The sequence below is a fragment of the Natrix helvetica genome, assembly GCF_964273705.1.
Source record: "Natrix helvetica genome assembly, chromosome: 11".
Lineage (NCBI taxonomy): Eukaryota > Metazoa > Chordata > Lepidosauria > Squamata > Natricidae > Natrix > Natrix helvetica.
Window position 1 is genome coordinate 3039274 of NC_138562.1, and position 20972 is coordinate 3060245.

Below are 20972 nucleotides of genomic sequence, written 5' to 3' on the forward strand. Positions count from 1 at the left end.
TCCTGAAGGTCCCTGAAGGCTCCGGAGGGATAAAACCTCCCCTACGAGCAAACCAGAAATCCATTCCTGAACTTCCGGTTTGCCTGTAGGGCTGGTTTTTTGCCCTCTGGAAGCTTCAAAAGAAGGCCAAAGTCAGCTGGCCAGCACAGGCTAAAATGTTACGGCTTGAGTCATAAGGTGAAGAACAACTGACGGAGAGGGACATCCAAGTGTCAGGGTTCAAATAGCATCCAAAAGTAAATCAGAGTCCAAGTCAAAGTATTGCTCCAAGTTCCAATTGATGAAGAGAGTCATGTTGGCACATCTGGGAAAACCCGAATCTGAAAGCCTCCCAGTTTTCCCCACCCAGTTGAAAGTTCAAGATCTTGCCCCCCACCCCCGACCCACAAATCCATCTCATGGTCCAATCTCCCACTGCCATGCTGGCAGTTCCACCCATCCAGTTCCAGTCAGGTGCAGAAGACAAAGGATGACCTTGGATTTCTAGAAAGAATTTTGTTATGGCTACATAGCATTTAGCTCCGTATAATCCCCCCCCCCCCATTTTCCCACAACAGAAAATGCATAGCAGAATAATAGAAAGGGTGGCAGGCCAAAGTCCCAAAAGAAAAGATGGCTGCAGGCCAAACACAGAGGTAGTGAAGTTGGCCCTGATGACAAAGGGCAGAAAGGCCAAGGAGGCAGGGACATGCCACAAAGTGTGGCGCTGGAATTGGCAGCAAGTCTCACCAAGACTCTGGAGAAATCCCCCATGAAAAAGGGTTGAAGTTTTCCAGATGCCTTCCTGGCCAGCAAGAGTCTCTTGGGCCTTCAGAGAAGCATTTTAGAAATGCTCTATGATGATGACTTTACTTTCCCCAGAAGCCATTCGAGAGCTCCCTTCCTGCCTAGTGGTTGAGAGTTTTAGGAGGTAAAGAAGAGGCAGCACAATTCTCCTTTCTCGCGGTTTTTCTTCAGTCAGAATGAAGAAGAGGCTTTAGTTGAATCCTGTCAAACTCCCATTTTATGATTCTAGAGATCCTATGAGAGAACTCTAGATATTTGGTTAGGATTTTAAAGATTTTTATGAGAGTCTCTGAGCTATTATTATCCTGCCCTGGAGATACTTTGGTCACCTGGTAACTAACCATCCATGCCTGGTTAATCGTATCCCTCCAGGACAGGGCTTGGCAACCTGAAACATTCAAAGAGCCACATGGGTCCTAAACAAAAGCCTGTAAGCTTCCATTGGCTGGTAGAGCCAGGCTAAAAGCAGGAACCAAAAATCAAGATAGCGCTGACAATAGAACCTGTTTGGGGGAGTGGCAGGCTGAGTTACTACCTACTCAGCTGAACTGGTCGGAACCCACCTCTGCTGGGTTATCATTTGAAGAGTGAGAAAAGATACAATACAATAGTAGAGTTGGAAGGGACCTTGGAGGTCTTCTAGTCCAACCCCCTGCCTAGGCAGGAAGCCCTCTACCATTTCAGGCAAATGGCTATCCAACATCTTCTTAAAGACTTCCAGTGTTGGGGCATTCACAACTTCTGAAGGCAATTTCTGTTCCACTGATTAATTGTTCTAACTTCCCAGAGCCTTGTTCATTAAAGAAACAGATTAAACACTCAACTGTTTGCAAAGGGGATGTTTATCTTTGACCTCCCCAAGCACAACAGATGACCCATCAGCCAGAGGTGGCTTCTTCACATTGGACCACTTCCAAGAGGCCACAAGACTCAGAAGCAGCTTCCAGATATTTTGGAGCTGCTAAAACTCTGTCCTGATACCCATCAAGAAGGGGGCAAATTGTGCCCGGCTGTGGGAGGAAGCCAAGATATCCAGGCCAATAGGCCCACATTTTGCCACTATCAAATTCAACAAGCACGGATGGAAAGAGAATATCACAGCTGCATTTGCACAGTTCTAACCTGTGGTTAACTGAATCATGGCTTCCGAGTCCCTTTTGGGAGAGGGGGCGGTCTAGAAGTGCAAATAAATAAATAAATAAATAAATAAATTTATCTCAATTCTGTGGTTTTGCACAAGACACTTGATTACAAAAAAATCATCACCCCGGTTTGACCCAACAGCCTGAAGTACAAATTATGCAAACTGACTTAACTTTAGGGATTTGCAAACTCAGCCTGCAGGAAAGAATACAGGGGACACATCATGTTCTCAATCCTTTGGGGGTTACAGAACTGTAGCATGAATGTGTCCTGTTGCCCAGTTGTGCCTTCAGTTTGTAGGAAGGCCCTGATTAAAATATTCTTTATTATTAATATTAAAGAGGCAGGATGTTATATTTCTCCAAAGGAGAAATGGAGAAACATGTTCTTAAAGCCAGAAAGCAGCCCCCAGTCTTTCTTAAAAGCCGCAAGCCAATGCCTGAAGTCTTTAGAGATGGAGATTTTGTGCTCATTAAGAAAGATTGGGCCAATCAATCAATCTAAATAAAACAAAACACCTTCAGCTCCAACTGATGGGATTAAGGATTTACATCCCCCACCCAAATTCAAAGAACAGGACATGACTTTTAGGACATAGTAGGATTAACCCACTGCCATTAGAACAGCAAAAGACGCAAGGCTTACTACATTGCATAACCTCCTGGAGCATCTCAGAACCCTATAAAAACCTATCCATTCCTAAGCCAAGAGGTCAGCCACCCCAGAATCATTTGCTGTTGTCATTGAAGCTTCTGGCATCCAAATAAGCAGAGTCCTTCTTTCCAATCAGCCTCCGTTTTATTTCTAGAGACTTTCTCCTGGCTTCAAACTGGACTGGATTTTTCTTCCAACAAGTTCAGTTAGTATCAACGGAGTCTGCTTATGAGTAAATGGGCCCAGATGTCCTGCACACGTAACAGGGACCAGACAGATTTATTGAAAATTCACACACAAAAATGCCCAACTCACTGCACTGAACTCAATGTGGCTATTTACACACTCCAGTCCAAAGCGCATACACAATTAGGCATCTCAGCCATTGTTTTTTGTATGATCAAACAATCCTCAAATATTCCCGAGGTAAGAGCACAGATGTCAGACGAGGCTTGGCAGTAAATCTTAGCTTTATGACTCATTAACCTTTTATTCCACAGGAGCCTTGGCCTGACTGAGGATTCGAACTGCAATTCAGCTACTGTATTTTTTTGGAGTATAAGACGCACCGGAGTATAAGATGCACCAAGATTTTTAAGAGACATTTTTTTTAAAAAAAAGTTTTTGCGCTCTGCAGATCTCCCAAAAACACAAAATGAGCCCTTTTCTGTCAAAAAAAAGGGCATGCATAGCCTTTAGGAGGCTTATAGAGTGCTCCTGGGACTGTTTGTGCTCATTTGTGCCCTCCCCAGCCTCCAGGAGTATTCTGAAAGCCTCCTAAAGGCTATGCACGGCCGTTTTTGCAAAGGGGGCGGGGGTTCGGGAGGCCAAAATTGCTGTATTCAGTGTATAAGACGCACTCAGATTTTCAGCCTCTTTTTTGAGAGAAAAGGGTGCTTCTTATACTCTGAAAAATATGGTACATTGTCACTTTTATTGCAATTAAGAATGGAAGATTATATACACCAGAACATTTGTACACTGAAGTGCAAATATAGTATATACATAGTCCAGGCAGCCTAAACTTGAGAGATTTTCTTCCAGCTTTCTGAGTGAACAGATGCTTGATTGTTTGGTTAACAGCCCCAAGAGCAGCTGAACGGGTAATACCACCACCTGCACAATGGTTCTCTCTCATCTGGAAATTTCCCGTTCTTGCCTTGCCCATTTCAGCCCTTACACAAAAGAACACGGAGATCCACAGGTGTTTTTTTGTCAAAAGGCAACTGGACCGTCTGGCTTTTCCCAGAAGTGGTTTCGCTTCTCATCCAAGAAGCTTCTTTAGCTCTTCAGAAGCGAAATGTCTCCAAAGAAAAACCAAACAGTTCAGTTCCCTCTTGAAAAAAGCACCTTTGGGACAACCATGAGCTGGAGGACTGAGAAGCTCCATAAACATTTAGAGTACGGAGTCTTGAGCAGGGGGTTGGACTAGATGACCTCTAAGGTCCCTTCCAGTCCTAGGATTTACATATTCTACTTGCCTTTTCATGCTGCAAGTACAGGGGTCACCCCTGGGCCTGAGACTTGGTGTGAACTAGCGCCTCTCAGTTTACTGAAAGACGGAGCTGCCCTTTTGGATAATAGCTTTGGGAGGTTTTTTTCCCAAGTGCTCTATAAAAGTGGTCCCACTTGTGATCTTAAGGTTGATCAGTGCAATCTATGCTGAAAATATTGGGAGTCACTTTTGGAGATAGAGAAAGGGGGACATCTGTGTTGCTGCCCACTTCTGGCAAGATGACCTCTCAGCTACACGAGGCCCCAACTCTCCACTTCCAGATGTGCTGTGTAGAAGTGGTGGCTCGTTGAGCTCGCAGGCAAGACTTTCTGCATCGGTTCATGTGAATTTTATTGAGGCTTTTGCTCTGGCAAAATATCTGGGATCAGCCAAGGCCCTGTGCTTGGAAGCATCTCCCAGAAACACAAGCTGAATCTCCCAAAAGACCCTGAAATGAGTTTATGGTTCCATGCATCGTGGGAATGAACGCTGACCATCATACTAAGCCCTATCAGGGTTACTTGTTTAGGCACAACGACTGATCGTTATCCAGAGTTTAGGATCAAGCACCTGATGCGAACCTGGCACAGTGATCCAAATGGAAGGGTGGGCCTGATTCGGGGGCCTGCCTGCCTCCTCCCCTTTTCTTCAAAGCCCTTGGGGGACACTGGCTGCTCCCCCACTAAGATAAATCCCAGGTCCAGGTCCAAGATGAAATTAACACGGAGGTGACTGGAAAGTTGAATAGAACCACCAACAGGAGGTGATTCTGGGACAGCTGATCGGTTGGTTTAGCTTCTACATGGACTATTATAGAGCTTTTACAGCATCTTGTAATCTGGAGTCCTGCTTTGTGTGTTTTTATTATTTGATTGGCTTTACTTGTTTCGCAAAGGTTCGTGATGGGTCTTAATTATTACTTTCTTAGTCCTAATCCTATCAGGCATGTGTAATTGATTTTATCCTGTTATCTATTGCCTCTAGCCTAACTTTTCTTAAGGGATTGGTATTGTTTCCACTTTTTTTAATGAATGGGGTTAAGATCATCTCCTGTCCTTTCTTAATGCCATCTTACCGTATTTTTTGGAGTATACGACACACCAAGATTTTGAAGAGGCAAGTTTAAAAAAAAAGTTTTTGCACTCAGCAGACCTCCCCAAAACAGCCAATTTTTCGCAAAAATGCGTCTCTTTTTTGTCAAAAAAAAAAAAAAAAGGGCACGAATAGCCTTTAGGAGACTTATAGAGTGCTCCTGGGGTCTTGGGAAGCAAAAATGAGCACAAAACAGCCTGTTGTTCATTATTATTATTTATTTCTTTGGATTTCTAAACCGCCCCCTCTCCCAAAAAGGGACTCGGGGCGCTCATTTCTGCCCTCCCCAGCCCCCAGGAGCACCCTGGAAGCCTCCTAAAGGCTATGTACAGCTATTTTGGTGAAGGGGATGGGGTTTCGGGACACCAAAAATGCTGTGTTCCATGTATAAGACTCATCCAGATTTTCACCCTCTTTTCTGAGGGAAAAAGGTCCGTCTTATACTCTGAAAAATATGGTAATTCCTAAAGGTGTTTGTGGATAGATTATACAATACAATACAATACAATACAATACAATAGTAGAGTTGGAAGGGACCTTGGAGGTCTTCTAGTCCAACTCCCTGCCTAGGCAGGAAACCCTGTACTGTTTCATTGTCCCAGTCTTTCTTAATGGGCCCAAAATATTTGGTGGGGGCTATTAAGACTGAGGCTGCTTTCTGTCTTTAAGAGCATGTTTTTCTACTTCTCCCTTTCAGGAAATATAACTTTCTGCTTCTTTTGATATCCCCCAAAATATTTCATTCTTCGGGGGGTGGGGGGTGGAGCACTTCCCACAAGGGCTGCTCCAGTCTCTTCCGCAGAGGTGCCCCGGTTTCACCTTTGGGGGGGGAGGTCTTTGGGGACCTCTTAAAAAGGGCAGAGCTTGGACTGAGTCGGCCATCTATGGAGACCTGGCGGCTGCCCTTGGGATCAATGCAGCTCCACAGCCCCTTCCCCGCCGTACCCAGCCAAGTGTAGAGCCCCCGAGCCACCCAGCCTTCCTTCCTTAACACCACCCTATTTCAGATCCTTTGGGTATAAGGTAGCGGCTCTTGAGTTTAACTGTTGCCAGCCGGGTTTCCGATGGTGAGCTCCCACTGGCTGAGTTCCCAGCTTCTTGGCGCAAGCTTCGGCTGAGCCCAATGTTGAGGAGCTGTGCCCCTACTCTGTCCTCCTGAAAGCCACTGGTCAGATGTCCAGCCAAGGAAGCTGGGGATTCCCGCAAGGGCAGCGCTGAAACTCTCTTGCACCCTGGACCGCGCGGCGGGAGAAAAGCCCTGCCGTTGCTGCTCTGGTACAGGGACAGATTTGGTGCAACCGGACTCAATGTCAGTGAGAGGGACCTAGGAGTCCTAGTGGGGCAATCATCTAAATAGGAGCCAGCGATGTGGTAGGTTGCATTAATAGAGGGGGAGAATGAAGATCATGTGAAATACTGGTACTGCTTTACAATGCCTTACTAAGACCACACCTGGAACATTGCATGCCGTTGGTCACCCTAAAAGTGTTGAGAAACAGTGCAGTCAAGAGCAACCAGGGTGATTAGGGGCCTGGAGGCTAAAACATCCATTGCAGGAATTGGGTAGGGTTAGTCTAGTGAGTGGAAAGAAGGACTAGGGGTGACATGATAGCAGTCTTCCAATAATTGCTGTAAGGAACAGAGGATCAACCTATTCTCCAAAGCATCTGAAAGCAAGCCAAGAAACAATGAATGGAGACGAATCAAGTAGAGATCCAACCTAGAACTAAGGAGAAATTTCCTAACAGTGAGAACACTCAATCAGTGGAATGGATTGCCTTCAGAAATCGTGGGTGATCCATCACTGGAGGCTTTGAAGAAGAATCTGGCAAACCACTTGTCAGAAATGGTGCAGGGGATTGGACTAGAAGACCCCAAGGTCCCTCCCAACTCTGTTAACCGATTATGGAGTGTAGAGATCATGGGAAGCAATTGTTCTACTGCTGGCAGTTATTGTTATTCGTTACAGTCACTTACTCCAGTAGGTGCTGGTGGAAGAACACTAGTTCCAAGCAACACGAATGAAAAGCGTAGCGACAAATTGGAACAAATCAGAGGAGAACTATCAAGATGGTTAAGGGTCTGAAAAATAAGCCCAATGAGTAATAGTTAAAGCATCTAAGTCAGGGGTGCCCAAACGTGGGAACTTTTAAGACTTGTGGACTTCAACTCCTAGAGTTGAAGTCCACAAGTCTTAAAGTTTCCAAGTTTGGACACCCCTGATCTGTTTAGACTACAGGCTATGGGAGAATATCTTCATTTTCAAACATCCAAAGAGTTGTCATATAATACAAGACGTGGACCTCTTATCTCTTGCCCCAGAACCTGTTATCTGAGAAGAACATACTCATGGGAATCAAGGGAATGAACGGCTGGAATGAAAAGCTGCACAACCCACGACTCTGGGTTGGGGAAGTGGTGGGCTTGTGGCTAACGAGGCTAATGCAATTTTGAAAGCAATTCCGCAGTCTGACTATTTGACAATTTATATATTCCACAAATTGGTTTTTCATCTGGAATAATAACTCCATGCTTCCATTGATTAAGCCTGTCTACCTGGTAATGTAATTAGAACAAGGTTTCTCAACCTTGGCAACTTGAAGATGTCCGGACTTCAACTCCCAGAATTCCCCAGGCAGCTGCCTGGGGAATTCTGGGAGTTGAAGTCCGGACATCTTCAAGTTGCCAAGGTTGAGAAACACTGAATCAGAAGGTCTTTTTTTTTTAAGAAAGATGCACTTTTATTAACAGCATGCAGATAAATCAAACCACTCATTTCACAGCACATATAAAAAACAAATGGAAGATTTTTAAAAATCCAAGATAGGGCCATTCAATGCTTTTTAAGACAGAAGGAACCACATCCAAAGGCCCATATTATAGAATGGTCAAATCTCTACAGTTAATGGAAGTTTAGCATGGACTTAGAACTGTGAATGGCCAAACTACGGCATACGTGCCACGGGTGGCATGTGGAGCCATTTCTGAGGGCACGCGTGGCGTTGCCATGTCAGTTCCAGTGCGCACGCGCAGGCTGGCCAGCTGATTTTCACCCTTGATTTTCATAGTTTTTCACCCTCCAGAGGCTTCCCTGAAACCTTGGGAGGGCAAAAAACCGCCCAACGGGCAAACCGGAAGTTCAGGAACGGGCTTCTGGTTTGCCCATTGGGCTGCTTTTCACCCTCCGGAGGCTTCAGGGAAAAACTGGGTCCATTGGAAGTCGGAAAATGGGCCTCCGGGAGGGTTGGGGGGCAGGGGAGGCTGTTTTCACCCTCCCCAGGCTCCAAGAAAGCTATGCACATGTGCACAGGGGATGGGTGGGTCACGCATGCATGTGCAGGGGGCACAGTGGGTGGGGGCATTAATTGATGGGGGTGGGCTTTTGGCACCTGAGGCAAAGAAGGTTTGCCATCACTTAGAACCTGCACAAAGCCCATGTTTCCTAGCGATCTCAGACAAAAACCATTCTATGCAGGGGGAATGACCTTGGTTCTCAGGGGAAATTGTTTTGTCCTGGCTGTAAAACCCCAGCTATCTTTATTCCCCACTCCCTACCCCTCAGCTCCACTGTGGCAGCACTGAAGCCTCCAAGATGGTCTCAGTCAGGCCAGCTTCAGCGTTGACACCGTCTTAAGCAGCTGTTGTAAAAAAAAAAAAAAAGATAAAAAGCAAGATCCTTACCTCTGGTTTTGACCAAGAGATTTCCTTTTCAGCAAACTTATTCAATTACCTTGTAAGCGCACACACACACACACACACAAAATGAGTGACTTAAGTCTGATTCAAAAGAAAACTGTTTATTTGTTAAATGTATATGCTGCCCATCTCACCTCTAAATGTAAAGTTTTATTTCCAGGCCAAACCTGGAACAACATATATTGATCAAGAGAAGGATAAAGTTCACATTTGTGCCCATTTAGAATGATATGTGAAATAAAATGTCACCACAAAGATTAATTTTAAAGGATCCAGCAAGTATTTTAAAAAGAACTTTCCTTACGCAGAGATTACTTAAGTTGAGGTTCTTAAAGAGGTCTCCCCACAGATACCTTCACATTTGAACAGAAATAATATTCCATATCAGCTTGCTCTTTTCTACATTCAATGGCAAACAAAGCAAGGAGAACAAAACCATTTATCCCATACTTTATTTAGTTCTGTAAAACCCATGGTAAAGAAAAAAACTGCAGATATTTTCAGTAAGAAACACAAAGAAGCAATTTATATATTATATAGGACAGTTTTTACTCTTCAAAACCCCCGACAAGTGTGCAACAAAACAAACTTAATTTAACAGGTAATATAATAATACAAAATAAGGTATTACACCGTGTGAATTAAATTACTTATCGCTAAGCTGTCAGCTGCCGCCTACATCTTGCTAGACAAGAACAAAGAATTCCGTTTCAAGAGCAGCTTCTCCCAGAGGCTTCACAATGGATGTGAATGTGCAGAAGCCAGGAAGTACAGCTTGTGCCACACCTTGCTGCATAAATAAGTTTCCTCGTTTTGCAATTAAAAAGCCAGAGCTCACAGAGAAAGCCCGTAGCCCTTTTCCCAAGTCAGACCGACCATCCCTGCAAGACACACAGTGGGATGACCCAACTGAAATCCTTTCTGATGACCAGGCTCTATGCAAGAAGGTCAGAAGTTGAACTTCATGTTTCCAGAATCAAGACCTCCCGTGCCAGAATCACTCGGCATCTCTACACTTAGCTGCTGATTATTCTGGTACAACTCATATTCCCCCTCCTGCATTAAAGAGAGATTCAAGATCTCTTGCGGCTGATCTGGGCCAAATGGCTTTATTCTTGTCTTCTTCCACAAGGCCGTTTTGAACCCATGCGCAGGGAGCCAAGAGGGTGCGCCAATTTGAACGATTAAAAACAGATGAAAAAAACTGGAAAAAAGAGACACCTCTTTCTTGCACCCTTTCCTTTTCGTTTTTGGACAGTAAGTGAAATTGGATAACATTTCCCATCCCAAGAAATCAAATGTTTTGAAACTGTAAGACGGTATTCTCCTAAAGACCGGTGGCCTTCTGATTAATCCGGTAACTGTACATAGTCAATATTTTCTTTTGTCGACTATCTTGATGGCCCAAAATACGACCGCCTCTAGCCTTTCTCTTATTGGAGGCTCACGCAGAATCAGTAGAAAAGAGGACTCAACAGGGGGAGGCATCAGTAGTTCTCGTCAAAGAAAGCGGAGGGAGGGAGCTGGAGGCCTTCTGTGGCTTCAGGCGAGGAACCTGCCGGCCTCTTCAGAACATTCATTATAAATATCGGCAGAAACAGAGAAAGAGGCGGGGCAGGTCAACCCCCAGAGAGAGGTTTTTCATTGGAAAGCAACAAAAACACCTTCCTTCACTTTTGTCGTCTTTGCCAAGAGCGCCTCTGCTACGGCGTGAAGGTCAGGATCATCCAGCTGATGACGAAGTAGAAAAGGAAAATGGGATAGACGACCAGAGCTTTGCGGTTTGGGGGTTGGCTGTCTGCCAGGAAGGCCGTAGAGGCTGGGAAAAGAAACAAGGGAGATGTTTCACATGTTGGAAAAACCGGCACCAGGAATATAACACATCAAATAAAACCAGCCTCACATCCATACACCCAAAAGCTATGGTTCCTTGCCAGCCCCGGCCCGTTCCCTCCCCAGGGGGGCAGTACAAGCTGATGCTTGGATCTGGAGTGGATCTGGCCCAGGAGGGCTTGCTCAGACTGGCCAGGAGGAGAGGGAGGGGAGAAAGGCATCCCCTCCACTGGCCACGGGAGGCTGCTCTCAAGCCGATGCTCCAGGAAGGGAAGCTGGGCCCACCTGGAGGGCAGCCTCTCCACGAGGATTCCTGGCTCAGCTCCTCTGCCTTGTGGAATTGGCAAGAGCCAACTTGGGAAACAATAGTCATCCTTTCTTTTTATTTATTCGCAACCCGCCTTTATTGTTTTTACAAATAAATCGAGGCAGCAGAATCAGTAGATACACCTCTAACGCCCCTTCCTCCTCCTATCTTCCCCACAATGACAACAACCCTGTGAGGTGGGCTGGGACTGAGAGGGAGGGACTGGCTCAAGGTCACCCAGCCGGCTTTCCTGGCTAAGGCAGGACCTGAACTCAAAAAGTGCTTTCTTGCTAGTGCCTAGGCCAGGGGTGTCCAAACTTGGGAACTTTAAGACTTGTGGACTTCAACTCCCAGAATTCCCCACCCAGCCAGCCATTTAAGACTTGTGGACTTCAGCTCGCAGAATTCCCCATGCTGGCTGGGGAATTCTGGGAGCTGAAGTCCACAAGTCTTAAAGTTCCCAAGTTTGGACACCCCTGGCCTAGGCCCATGACGGCCAACCTATGGCATGTGTGCCAAATGTGGCACGCAGAGCCATATCTGCCAGCGTGTCAGCCATCAGCAAAAGCATGCCAGCTGATTTTTGGCCTTCCGGAGGGCTGGGTGAAGCTGTTTTCGCCCTCCCCAGCCTTCAGGAAAGCCTCCGGAGCCTGGGGAGGGCGAGAAACGGCCCCAACAGGCCAACTGGAAGTTCGGAAAGGATCCGTTTCCAGAGGGCCTCCGGGATGGGGGTGGGGGTGGGGGACCCCTTTTTCGCCCTCCCCGGGCTTCAGGAAAGCCTCCAGAGCTGGGGGAGGGCAAAAACTCCCCCCACCCATGAGGGGTGGCAATGTGTGCATGCATGGGGGGGATGCACATGCGTGCACAGGTGGGCGGGGCGCATTGCACAGTGGGTGTGGTCACGCGTGTGCCCTATGGCGATTTTGGCACGTGGTTACAAAAAGCTTTGCCATCCCTGGCCGAGACCAACTGAGATAATCATTACAAAACCCATATAAAAAGGCTGCAAATAAAGAGTTGCAGAGCTGTTTGGCTTTTTAATGGAATATTAATTCTTGCGCAATTATTTAAATTTTGAAAACCGATGTGATGTACCGAAGAAAAGTGGACCGGTGCTGAGTAGAACCAGACGGAAGTGCCCCCTCAGCCTTGGAGAGCCGAAGGGAGACCAGGGGCCAGTGGTTCTCTTGGCCCAGCCTGCCTCACAGAGTGGCTGTAGGAATGAAATGAGATCCCTGCAGAAGTCACCTTCAGCTCATGCAGAAATGGCAGGATTAATTGTACAGTAGGTACCTTGGATTCCTTCAAAAATTTAACAACTAAGGAAAGCTTCCCGAAACAAAAACAGCAAAATGTTTTTAGGGTAAGATATGTAAAACATTACAGATTATTTTTATGCCAGTGAAGTACCAGTCCATTAAAATATAAATCTCAATTTCTATTAAAAAAACGAAACAAAGCAGGTTAACCTATTCTAATTGGAGTCGGAAGTAGCAATTTGCAAGGATTGTTGGGAAAAAGCCTGAACTTGGCTCCTTCTCTCCTTGCAGTCCTGCTTGAAAACACAGAAGAGCAAAGAGAAAAGACGACAAGGGGATGGAAATATATATATATATACAAAATTATAATCCAGATAACTAATGTCAGTTTTTGTGGGAATATGGTTTCTTTCTTGATGTTCTGTGATTATTGTTTCCCTCCTAACTGCTTGTCTGTAATCTGTATAACCCCGTTCCCCTCCTTTCTTCACCTCCACCACGCCCCAATCTAAGCCATCCACTTCATGCGTTTGGTGAAGTGAGCTATAGCTCTCAAGAGCTTGGGCTTTTTAAAAACGTTAGTCAGAAGAGGGACTGTTGATCTCTTTCTAAGTACTGTAAATTTTGTAGCTACTGTAAACTAACATGACTCCCCTCCTACACTGGCCTATGATACAGTGTTAGTGAATTCATTTTCTGCTGCTCCTGTTTTTTTTAAACAGGTATGCCTTTATCATCCTCAGGCAAAAGCTGCCTGTAATGCAACCCATAAAATTCTGATCAACATAAACACTGGGATTATGATATGCAGATGAACTCAGGGGTAACCCAGTGGTCCTCGTTCCCATGCACGGAGATCGTTCTGACAGCTTTCCATTCCCAACTTACCTAGAGTTGACCAGCCAAACATTGCTACGACGACTAAAAGGCGCACAATGAAGCCGGCGGTCCCACTGTTTGCGATCAGTATAAGCCTGCAGACCAAAAGAGCCACGGTGAGTGGCAGGATGCAGTAGCCCAGGACACAAAGGCTCTGGAAGAAAGATCTGGGCGAAAAAGAGAGAAGTCCTGGTAAAGGATAATGGGCAGAGAAGGGAGAGACAAAGAGAAGAATAGAACTACCGCCAGACAAAAGGGAGCCTAAGCCGTCTGCTATCCACCCGCCTGTCATTAGAAGATTTTAGAAAGCTTTCACAAAACCAATTGTTTTTAGCTTTCTCCTTGATGAGCAAGCTAGTAGCAGGAAAAGAACATGCTTAAAATTAAAATGTTTAAAGGCTGTTTTAAAAATTAAGATATTTAAATAAACATAACATCGGCTGCTTAAAAGCACTCTGCACTTTGGTTTAGCAAGGCAGGATCCTTAGGCCACAGAGATGCCCCAACTTCTATGTCTTGGGCCTCCAGAGTGCCTGTTCTCAAGATCTATTGTTGCTCTTTTAAATAACAATAGTGTCATCTGCTTTCAATAAGGCCCAAACAGCAATTTAAGGCTTCAAGATAAAAATTCTGAATAAACCAGCCTACTGTTCAAGACCAGAAATTGCCCCAATCAGGTATGCCTTTATCATCCTCAGGCAAAAGCTGCCTCTCCCTGAATTAAAGCAATTCTCATCTGGAGAATCGCCAAGGAAGTCAAACTCTTTCCCCACCCCAGAAGACAGCTCTCCTGGTCACTTACATGGTTCCTCCCAGGAGCTTGGAATTTAGGGTTATGACAACTGCTCCAAACCAGATGATAACAAAGACTTCTGCAAACTGAGGCCCTCTGTCCTCTGTGCTATCTGCCGCTCCTCCCTGAAGCATTCTAGAGAAGAGAAATGAATTAGGAGAAAGAAGCAGGCACCTCTGTTCTGATTTATTCATCAGACAATGGTATTATGATCTTTTAAAGGAAATAATCTTTATTTACTGTTGTGCCACTCTTTTATTTCTCTTTATGATGGTCTGAGTATCCTTCTCAGACAAGAAATGTGGGACAGAAATATTGAATAAAAAAGATGGCAGAAGCAACCTTTAGTGTCCCATCCCTTGGCCTAAGGCACAGAAGAAGCTTCCAAATTGGTGGGGGAGGTTTATAAAGGAAAGTTGGGTTGTAAGATCTGTAATTACCATTTTTTTGGAGTATAAGACACAGCAAGGTCTTGAAGAGGAAAATTAAAAACAAATTTTTTTTGCACTCTGCAAACCTTCCAAAAACGGCCCCGTTTTTGTAAAAAAAAAGGCATGAATAGCCTTCAGGCGGCTTGTAGAGTGCTCGGGAGGTGGAATGAGCAAATAACGCCCCATTTTTTGCAAAAACGTGCCCATTTTTTGTCAAAAAAGGGGCATGGATAGCCTTTAGGAAGCTTATAGAGTGCTGGGGGGGGGGGGGGGCTGTCATTTCTGCCCTCCCCAGCCAGCAGGAGCTCTCTGAAAGCCTTCTAAAAGCTATGCACGGCCATTTTGCTAAAGGGAGCAGAGTTTCAGGAGGCAAAAAATGCTGTATTCAGTGTATAAGATGCCCCCAGATTTTCAGCCTCTTTTTTGAGGGTAAAAGGTGCGTCTTATACGCCGAAAAATACGGTAAAATGTTCAGCACAGAAAGAATGAAGTGCAGGCTCTTCTGCAATGTACAGATTTCAAGAGTCATATGGATGTTTATTAAACCAAGTCCATACATTTGGTTCTTGAAATGGTGCTCCCTTGAAATTTGTAGAATGTACAACTGCTGCGTTGCATTTATATTTTCCAGTGAACAACACAATTTTAGAGCATTAGGGTGGGGAGTGGTAAATAATATAAGTACTTACAGTGCAAGGAAAACACACAGGATTAATGGACCCCATAAATCCCCTGCAAAGAAATAAATCACACAGATGATTTCTACAAGGGAACGCAAAATTGATAACCCCCAAATGGCTATTTCCAAGCTCTCCCTCCCTCTTGTGTTACACTGTATTCTGAGGCAAGCATGCCTTCACAGAATTTAGCACAGTTTAAGGCAAGGGTCTCCAAACTTGGCAACGTCTTAAAGTTGCCAAATTTGGAGACCCCTGTTTAAGGTTTTCAACATTTCTGGCACCTACAGTCTTTGAGGAGTGCGCTGCTTTTTTTGGGATACATGACATGGACAAATTTCTTTCCAACTGCTTTCAAATCCCGCATCTGAAAAATCCAATGAAAGTTCAGTCAAAAATAAGTTTAGGTAAGATACATTTACACAAGTCATATCAATGCTAATTGCAGTGATTGAGCTGAATTTCTCTTTTCTTCTTTCTAGTGCTGGCAAAAATTTAATTTAAACCTACAGATTCCAATTTTGATCAAAGGGGATTTCACTAACCAGCTTTTTATTCAATCCTGCAAACTAAGTGATTCATTAAAAGTAGGATTGACACCTCAAGTGGATTACTTTTAAACTACAACAATTAACAATATGCAAATGCATCTTCAAAAGCAATACAATATTCCAGGAAATCCCAACTCTGAAAGCTGACAAACCGACTTGAGACACCTTGGAATACTCTACAGTTTGAAAATGATTTTTGTATTGCATAAATATTGCTTAGGAGAGAGCAAATTAATGCAGGTAGCAGAAAAACACATACAAAAATTATCTGTAACCAAGATAACTGTAATCTGACGCAAAGCAACTGAAGGTCTTTTGTAATGGCTTCACTAATATTGCCACAAAAAACTGATTTATCAAAACCACCCAATGTTGATATCCTCAGATGTCTTATTTTTGCACTTTATTGCCAAGAACACTAAGAGAAATCTGATGGAATTTTTTCCCCTTCACCAAGGTACTTACCACAGTCTCTTTTACTGGTTCATCTAATGTGGAATAGTCTTCATCCGGGGTACTAGAGCCCATAGGAACAGTAATTTCCCCTTCTACAGGGATATCTTCTGATATTGACACATCTGCAAGACCTGCAAACTATTTACACAAGGTTTTAAAAAATATTAATTATATCGAGCAAGCAATTAATAAATAGCACAGCAGGAGTATTTGCATTTGAAAATATTTTGTACCTGATCAATCCCAGATAACGGGAAATATAATCAGAAGCATGCAGGATATTCTGATGTTTAAGAATCGCAAACATGAAGTGTCCTGAAGTGACCTTCATTTCAACAGTTGGGAATGGATGTAAAACAAGTCTGAATGCAGATAGTAAGGTTGGAACAGCCATTCTGGTATCAGAGTGCCTTGATTTCAAGATGGTTTATGCCAGGGGTGTCCAAAGTTGGGAACTTTAAGACTTGTGGACTTCAACTTCCAGAATTCCCCAGCCAGCCTGGCTGGGGAATTCTGGGAGTTGAAGTCCACAAGTCTTAAAGTTCCCAACTTTGGACACCCCTGGTTTATGCACTTCTTACTACTTTTCATATCTGAATTCAGATATCCACATATCCCAGAGAGGGACATGAATAGGCCAAACCTGCTTAAGGAGACTCCATAATATTCACCCTTGATGGAAAGGCAATGGGACTAGGTGTACAGCTACAACAAAATGGTCAGAGATAATTGGATTTTGTACCTTGCAGCAATGGGCTGAGTTTAGTTCCATTATTAAATGCAGGAAGTCCTCAACTTACAAGCACAATTGAGCCCAAAATGTCTGTTGTTAAGTGAGTTTTGCCCCATTTTATGACATTTCTTGCCACAGTTGTTAAGTGAATCTCTGCAGCTGTTAAGTAACCTGTTGTTAAGTGAATCTGGTTTCCCCATTCACTTTGCTTGTCAGAAGGTTTCAGAAGGGGATCACGTGACCCTGGGACACTGCGACCGTCATAAGTATGAGCTAGTTGTTGAGCATCCAAATGACAATGACTGTGGGGATGCTGGAAAAGTTGTAACTGTGAAAAACAGTCATAAGTCATTTCTTTCAGTGCTGTTGTAGCTTTGAATAGACGCTAAAGGAATTGTTGTAAATTGAGGACTACCTGCATGACACCAGGGGCCAATCATTTTATTGTACATCTTTAAATCCTGTTCTGAGAACCGCACTGGAAGCAACTTCCACCTTTCTAAACGTGTTAGAGAAGAGCAAAACACGTGCAATTTTGCAAGCCACCTTCTTTCAATGTGTGTATAATTGCGGCCTATCCTTTTAACCAGGATCATCAGCAAAACTATTGCAAGACTATGATATCAGAATTAAATATAACTGTTCAATCTTAACGTCCCATTTAGGAAACTCTGGGCACTAGACTGTTCTCCAGCTGTTTTCCAAAGATAGAAGGAAACTATTACCTAGAATGAGGACCCAGATTGTTGCCAACTAGATTAGATTGACAGAATTGGATGGGACCTTGTAGGTCATCTAGTCCAACCCCCCACCCAAGCAGGAGACCTACACCATTTCTGACAAATGGCAGTCCAGTCTCTTCTTGAAAGCTTCCAGTGATGAAGCTCCCACAACTTCTAAAGATAACTTCTGTTCCATTGGTTGATTGTTCTGACTGCCAGAAAATTTCTCCTTATTTCCAGGTTGAATCTGTTCTTGATCAGTTTCCATCCATTATTCCTTGTCTGGCTTTTAGGTGCTTTGGAAAATAGCTTAAACCCCCTCCTCTCTGTGGCAGCCCCTCAAATATTGGAAGACTGCTCTCCTGTCTCCCCTGGTCTTTCCTAATCAATCAATCAATCAATCAATCAAACTTTTATTTATAAACCGCGCCCTTTCCTAAACAGGACTTTCTCTTTGCTAAATTAGCCATGCCCAGTTCCTGCAACCGTTCATCATATGTTTTAGTCTCCGGTCTCCTAATCATCCTGTTTGCTCTCCTCTGCACATTTTCTAGAGCCTCAACATCTTTTTAATAGTGTGGTGACCAAAACTGGATGCAATACTCTATGTGCGGCCTTTCTAAGGCATTATAAAGCAGTATTAACACTTCACTGGGTCTTATTTCTATCCTTTTCTTGATGCAGCCTAGGATTGTATTGGCTTTTTGTGGCTGCAGCAGCACATGGCTGGCTCATATTTAAGTGATAGTCTACTAGGACTCCAAGATCCCTCTCACAGTTACTACTATTTAGCCAGATACCACATATGCTGCCTGGTGGTCCTTTGGAAAACAGCTTGAACTCTGTGGCAGCCCCTCAAATATTGGAAGACTGCTATTCTGTCTCCCCTGGTCCTTCTCTTCACTAGACTAGCCAGGCCCAGTTCCTGCAAGCGTTCTTCATATATTTTAGCCTCCAGTCTCCTAATCATCCTGTTGCTCTCCTCTGCACTCTTTCTAGAGACCACATGCGCTGTAAACCGCTTGGAGAGGGCTATAAAAAGGACTGTGAAGCTGTGTATAAGTCTAAGGCAAGAGGTCTTCAAACTCGGCCCCTTTAAGACGTGTGGACTTCAACTCCCAGAATCCTCCAGCCAGCTATGCTGGCTGGAGGTTTCTGGGAGTTGAAGTCCACACGTCTTAAAGGGGCCGGGTTTAGGGAACCCCTGATCTAAGGGCTATTACTATTCAACGCTATTCTAACCCAACCTGGAAGGTCGCAGAGGAAGAAAGGCGAGGACCGGAGCCTCAGCTCCCCACCGGCACAACAGCCGCTTCGAGCCCCACCAGCCGCCCCGCCTAATCAGCGGCGCTGCACCCGGAGCCTCGGGCGACCCCTCGGACGAAGCTCTCTGCCTCGCCGCCCCGGGAACGGCCCGCAGGCCCGCCGCCCTCGTCGCCCCTCCTACCAGCGGCTTCGTGGCTCCGTCGCCCCCCGCCGCCGCCTCTCCGTCCATCGCCGCCGCCGCCGCCGCCGCCATCTCGATCCGCGGCTGTGGACCGGAGACGTGGAGATGGCATCATCGACGCGCGACGGCGCCGGGGTGACGTCACTCGGCGGGGAGCCCCCCTGGGGGCGTGGCGGTGACGTCATCACGCAAAAGCCGAGGGGAATCCGGGGAGTCCCCGCGCTTTGGCGCTGGAAAGGCAGATTAGGAAGGGACCTTGTAGGTCATCTAGTCCACCCCCACGCCTCCCTTTCGTCGCTCTCCGAACGGCCCGGCAAGGGAGGCGCTGCCCAGAGGCTCAGCTGCGAGTCGGGCCGGGCTACAAAGCCCCCAATCAACCCCCGATTCGCTAGGGCAGGCAGTCCTCGACTTACGACCACAACGGATACTATTTTCATTGCTAAGCAAGGCAGATGCTGAATGAGATTCGTCCCGCTTTAAAACCATTTTTGCCAGCGTTGTTAAGCGAACCACCGTGTCATTAAGCGAATCTGGCTCCTTCCATTGGCTTGTTGGCAGCCAGCTGGGAAGGTTACAAATGGAGATCACCCCATGACTGCTGGAATGGTTGTGTGAAAACCCTCAGTCTAAGTCGTTTTTCAGTGCCATCCTAACTTCAAGCTGTCACTAAATGAATGGCTGTAAAAGAATGATCTGTTAAGGATGTTAATGGGATACTGAGACAGCACGGAGAGTGTATACAGGAGACATATTCTTTTTATTTCTTTTCACTGCAAGTACAAAATGTTTCACAAGGATCATTGTTTCATTCAAAATAAAGAATCCTGAAATGGCTATTAAAATAGTGGCATTTAGATTTACACGAAAACCAATGCAGAATTTCACATACAAAAAAAAAACACATGAGGTATTTTCTCCTCGAAATAAATAAATAAATGCAAAGTAGCAGGAACTCTTTGAATTCCCAAAGATGTCCCTAATTTTTTCCTGTTTTGGAAACAACTTCCTTTTAAAAATTATACATGGTTCAGCTGGGATTTATTAAAAATGAAAACTAAAGCTAAATACAAAATTACTTGAAATGCTTCTTTTTCCAACCTGTTAGAGAGTGTTTCTGATAGTGTGAAAATAAATAAAATTCCTTTTAAACCCAAGCTTTGATATCCTTCGCCTGTCTACAGTTATCCAGTGCTGTTGACTGGGAAAAGCAAACACCACATTTCTAAGCTCTGCTGTGACTGAATTTTCAAAAATCTGCTGATTCAAATCAAGCTTGTAAATCAACAATATTTTACCTTTTGTGTTTACATTGTTGAGAACGAGCATTGTGAATGAGGTAGAAAAAAGATGGCCTCTTTTACAAGAAATTTTGTGAAACAGGAAAAACAGATTTCATTCAGCAATGTTTCTTCCACTGTATAGGTGCAAAACAAATTCTCATTGCTTAAAAAAACATTTGTTTCTTAAGTCTGTATCACTACAGCAGTCTTCTAAACACTAATCATTTATGCCCTAAATAAAATAAAGTACAGGAAGAAGTTTTGAAATGCAATTCTTGTTTTTCACATTATTCAGGCAAGATCTTATGACAGATAAGGTCTTCCCAACTTTGTACATTGCAGAAAACTGATGCCAAGCAGAAATCCAAGGGCTGGTAATAATAGTGCAGCAGTAAGATTCCTTTTGTACATGAGTGATCCCTTTTAGTTTATGAGACCTAGCACTTGAAACCCAGTTCTGATCAATGAAAGTCTTGAGGTAATGGAACCATTTGTACAAGATTTCAGATGGAATCTGATGGCAACTTTCTCATATCAAACTCCTTGACTTACAAAGAGTAATTGGCCTAGTTTGGAGGAATTATTCTATATGGTGGTTGTGGTAGAGATAGTCTTCTTCTAAAGGAACCAGGCCCTCTACACCCTCTGCATCTGGGCAGATCTTATATAAACCAACTTATCAGGTAAGTATATCGTGTTTTGAGGAGATCTCTATAACTCCTAAAAGGAATGGCCTCT

The 20972-nt window shown here is 44.5% G+C and overlaps 1 protein-coding gene across 1 annotated transcript; it reads right to left on the reverse strand.

Moving 5' to 3' along the window:
• Positions 1–8951: 8951 nt before the first annotated feature.
• On the reverse strand, positions 8952–19095 carry YIPF6 (Yip1 domain family member 6). The gene is made up of 7 exons (XM_081964178.1): positions 18955–19095; positions 16062–16190; positions 15334–15412; positions 15058–15100; positions 13947–14072; positions 13154–13311; positions 8952–10685 (listed from the first exon to the last, which is right to left on the reverse strand). The coding sequence occupies exons 1-7, from the start codon at positions 19024–19026 to the stop codon at positions 10570–10572; spliced, it is 723 nt and encodes a 240-aa protein (XP_081820304.1). The 5' UTR covers positions 19027–19095; the 3' UTR covers positions 8952–10569.
• Between the last annotated feature and the right edge of the window lie 1877 nt (positions 19096–20972).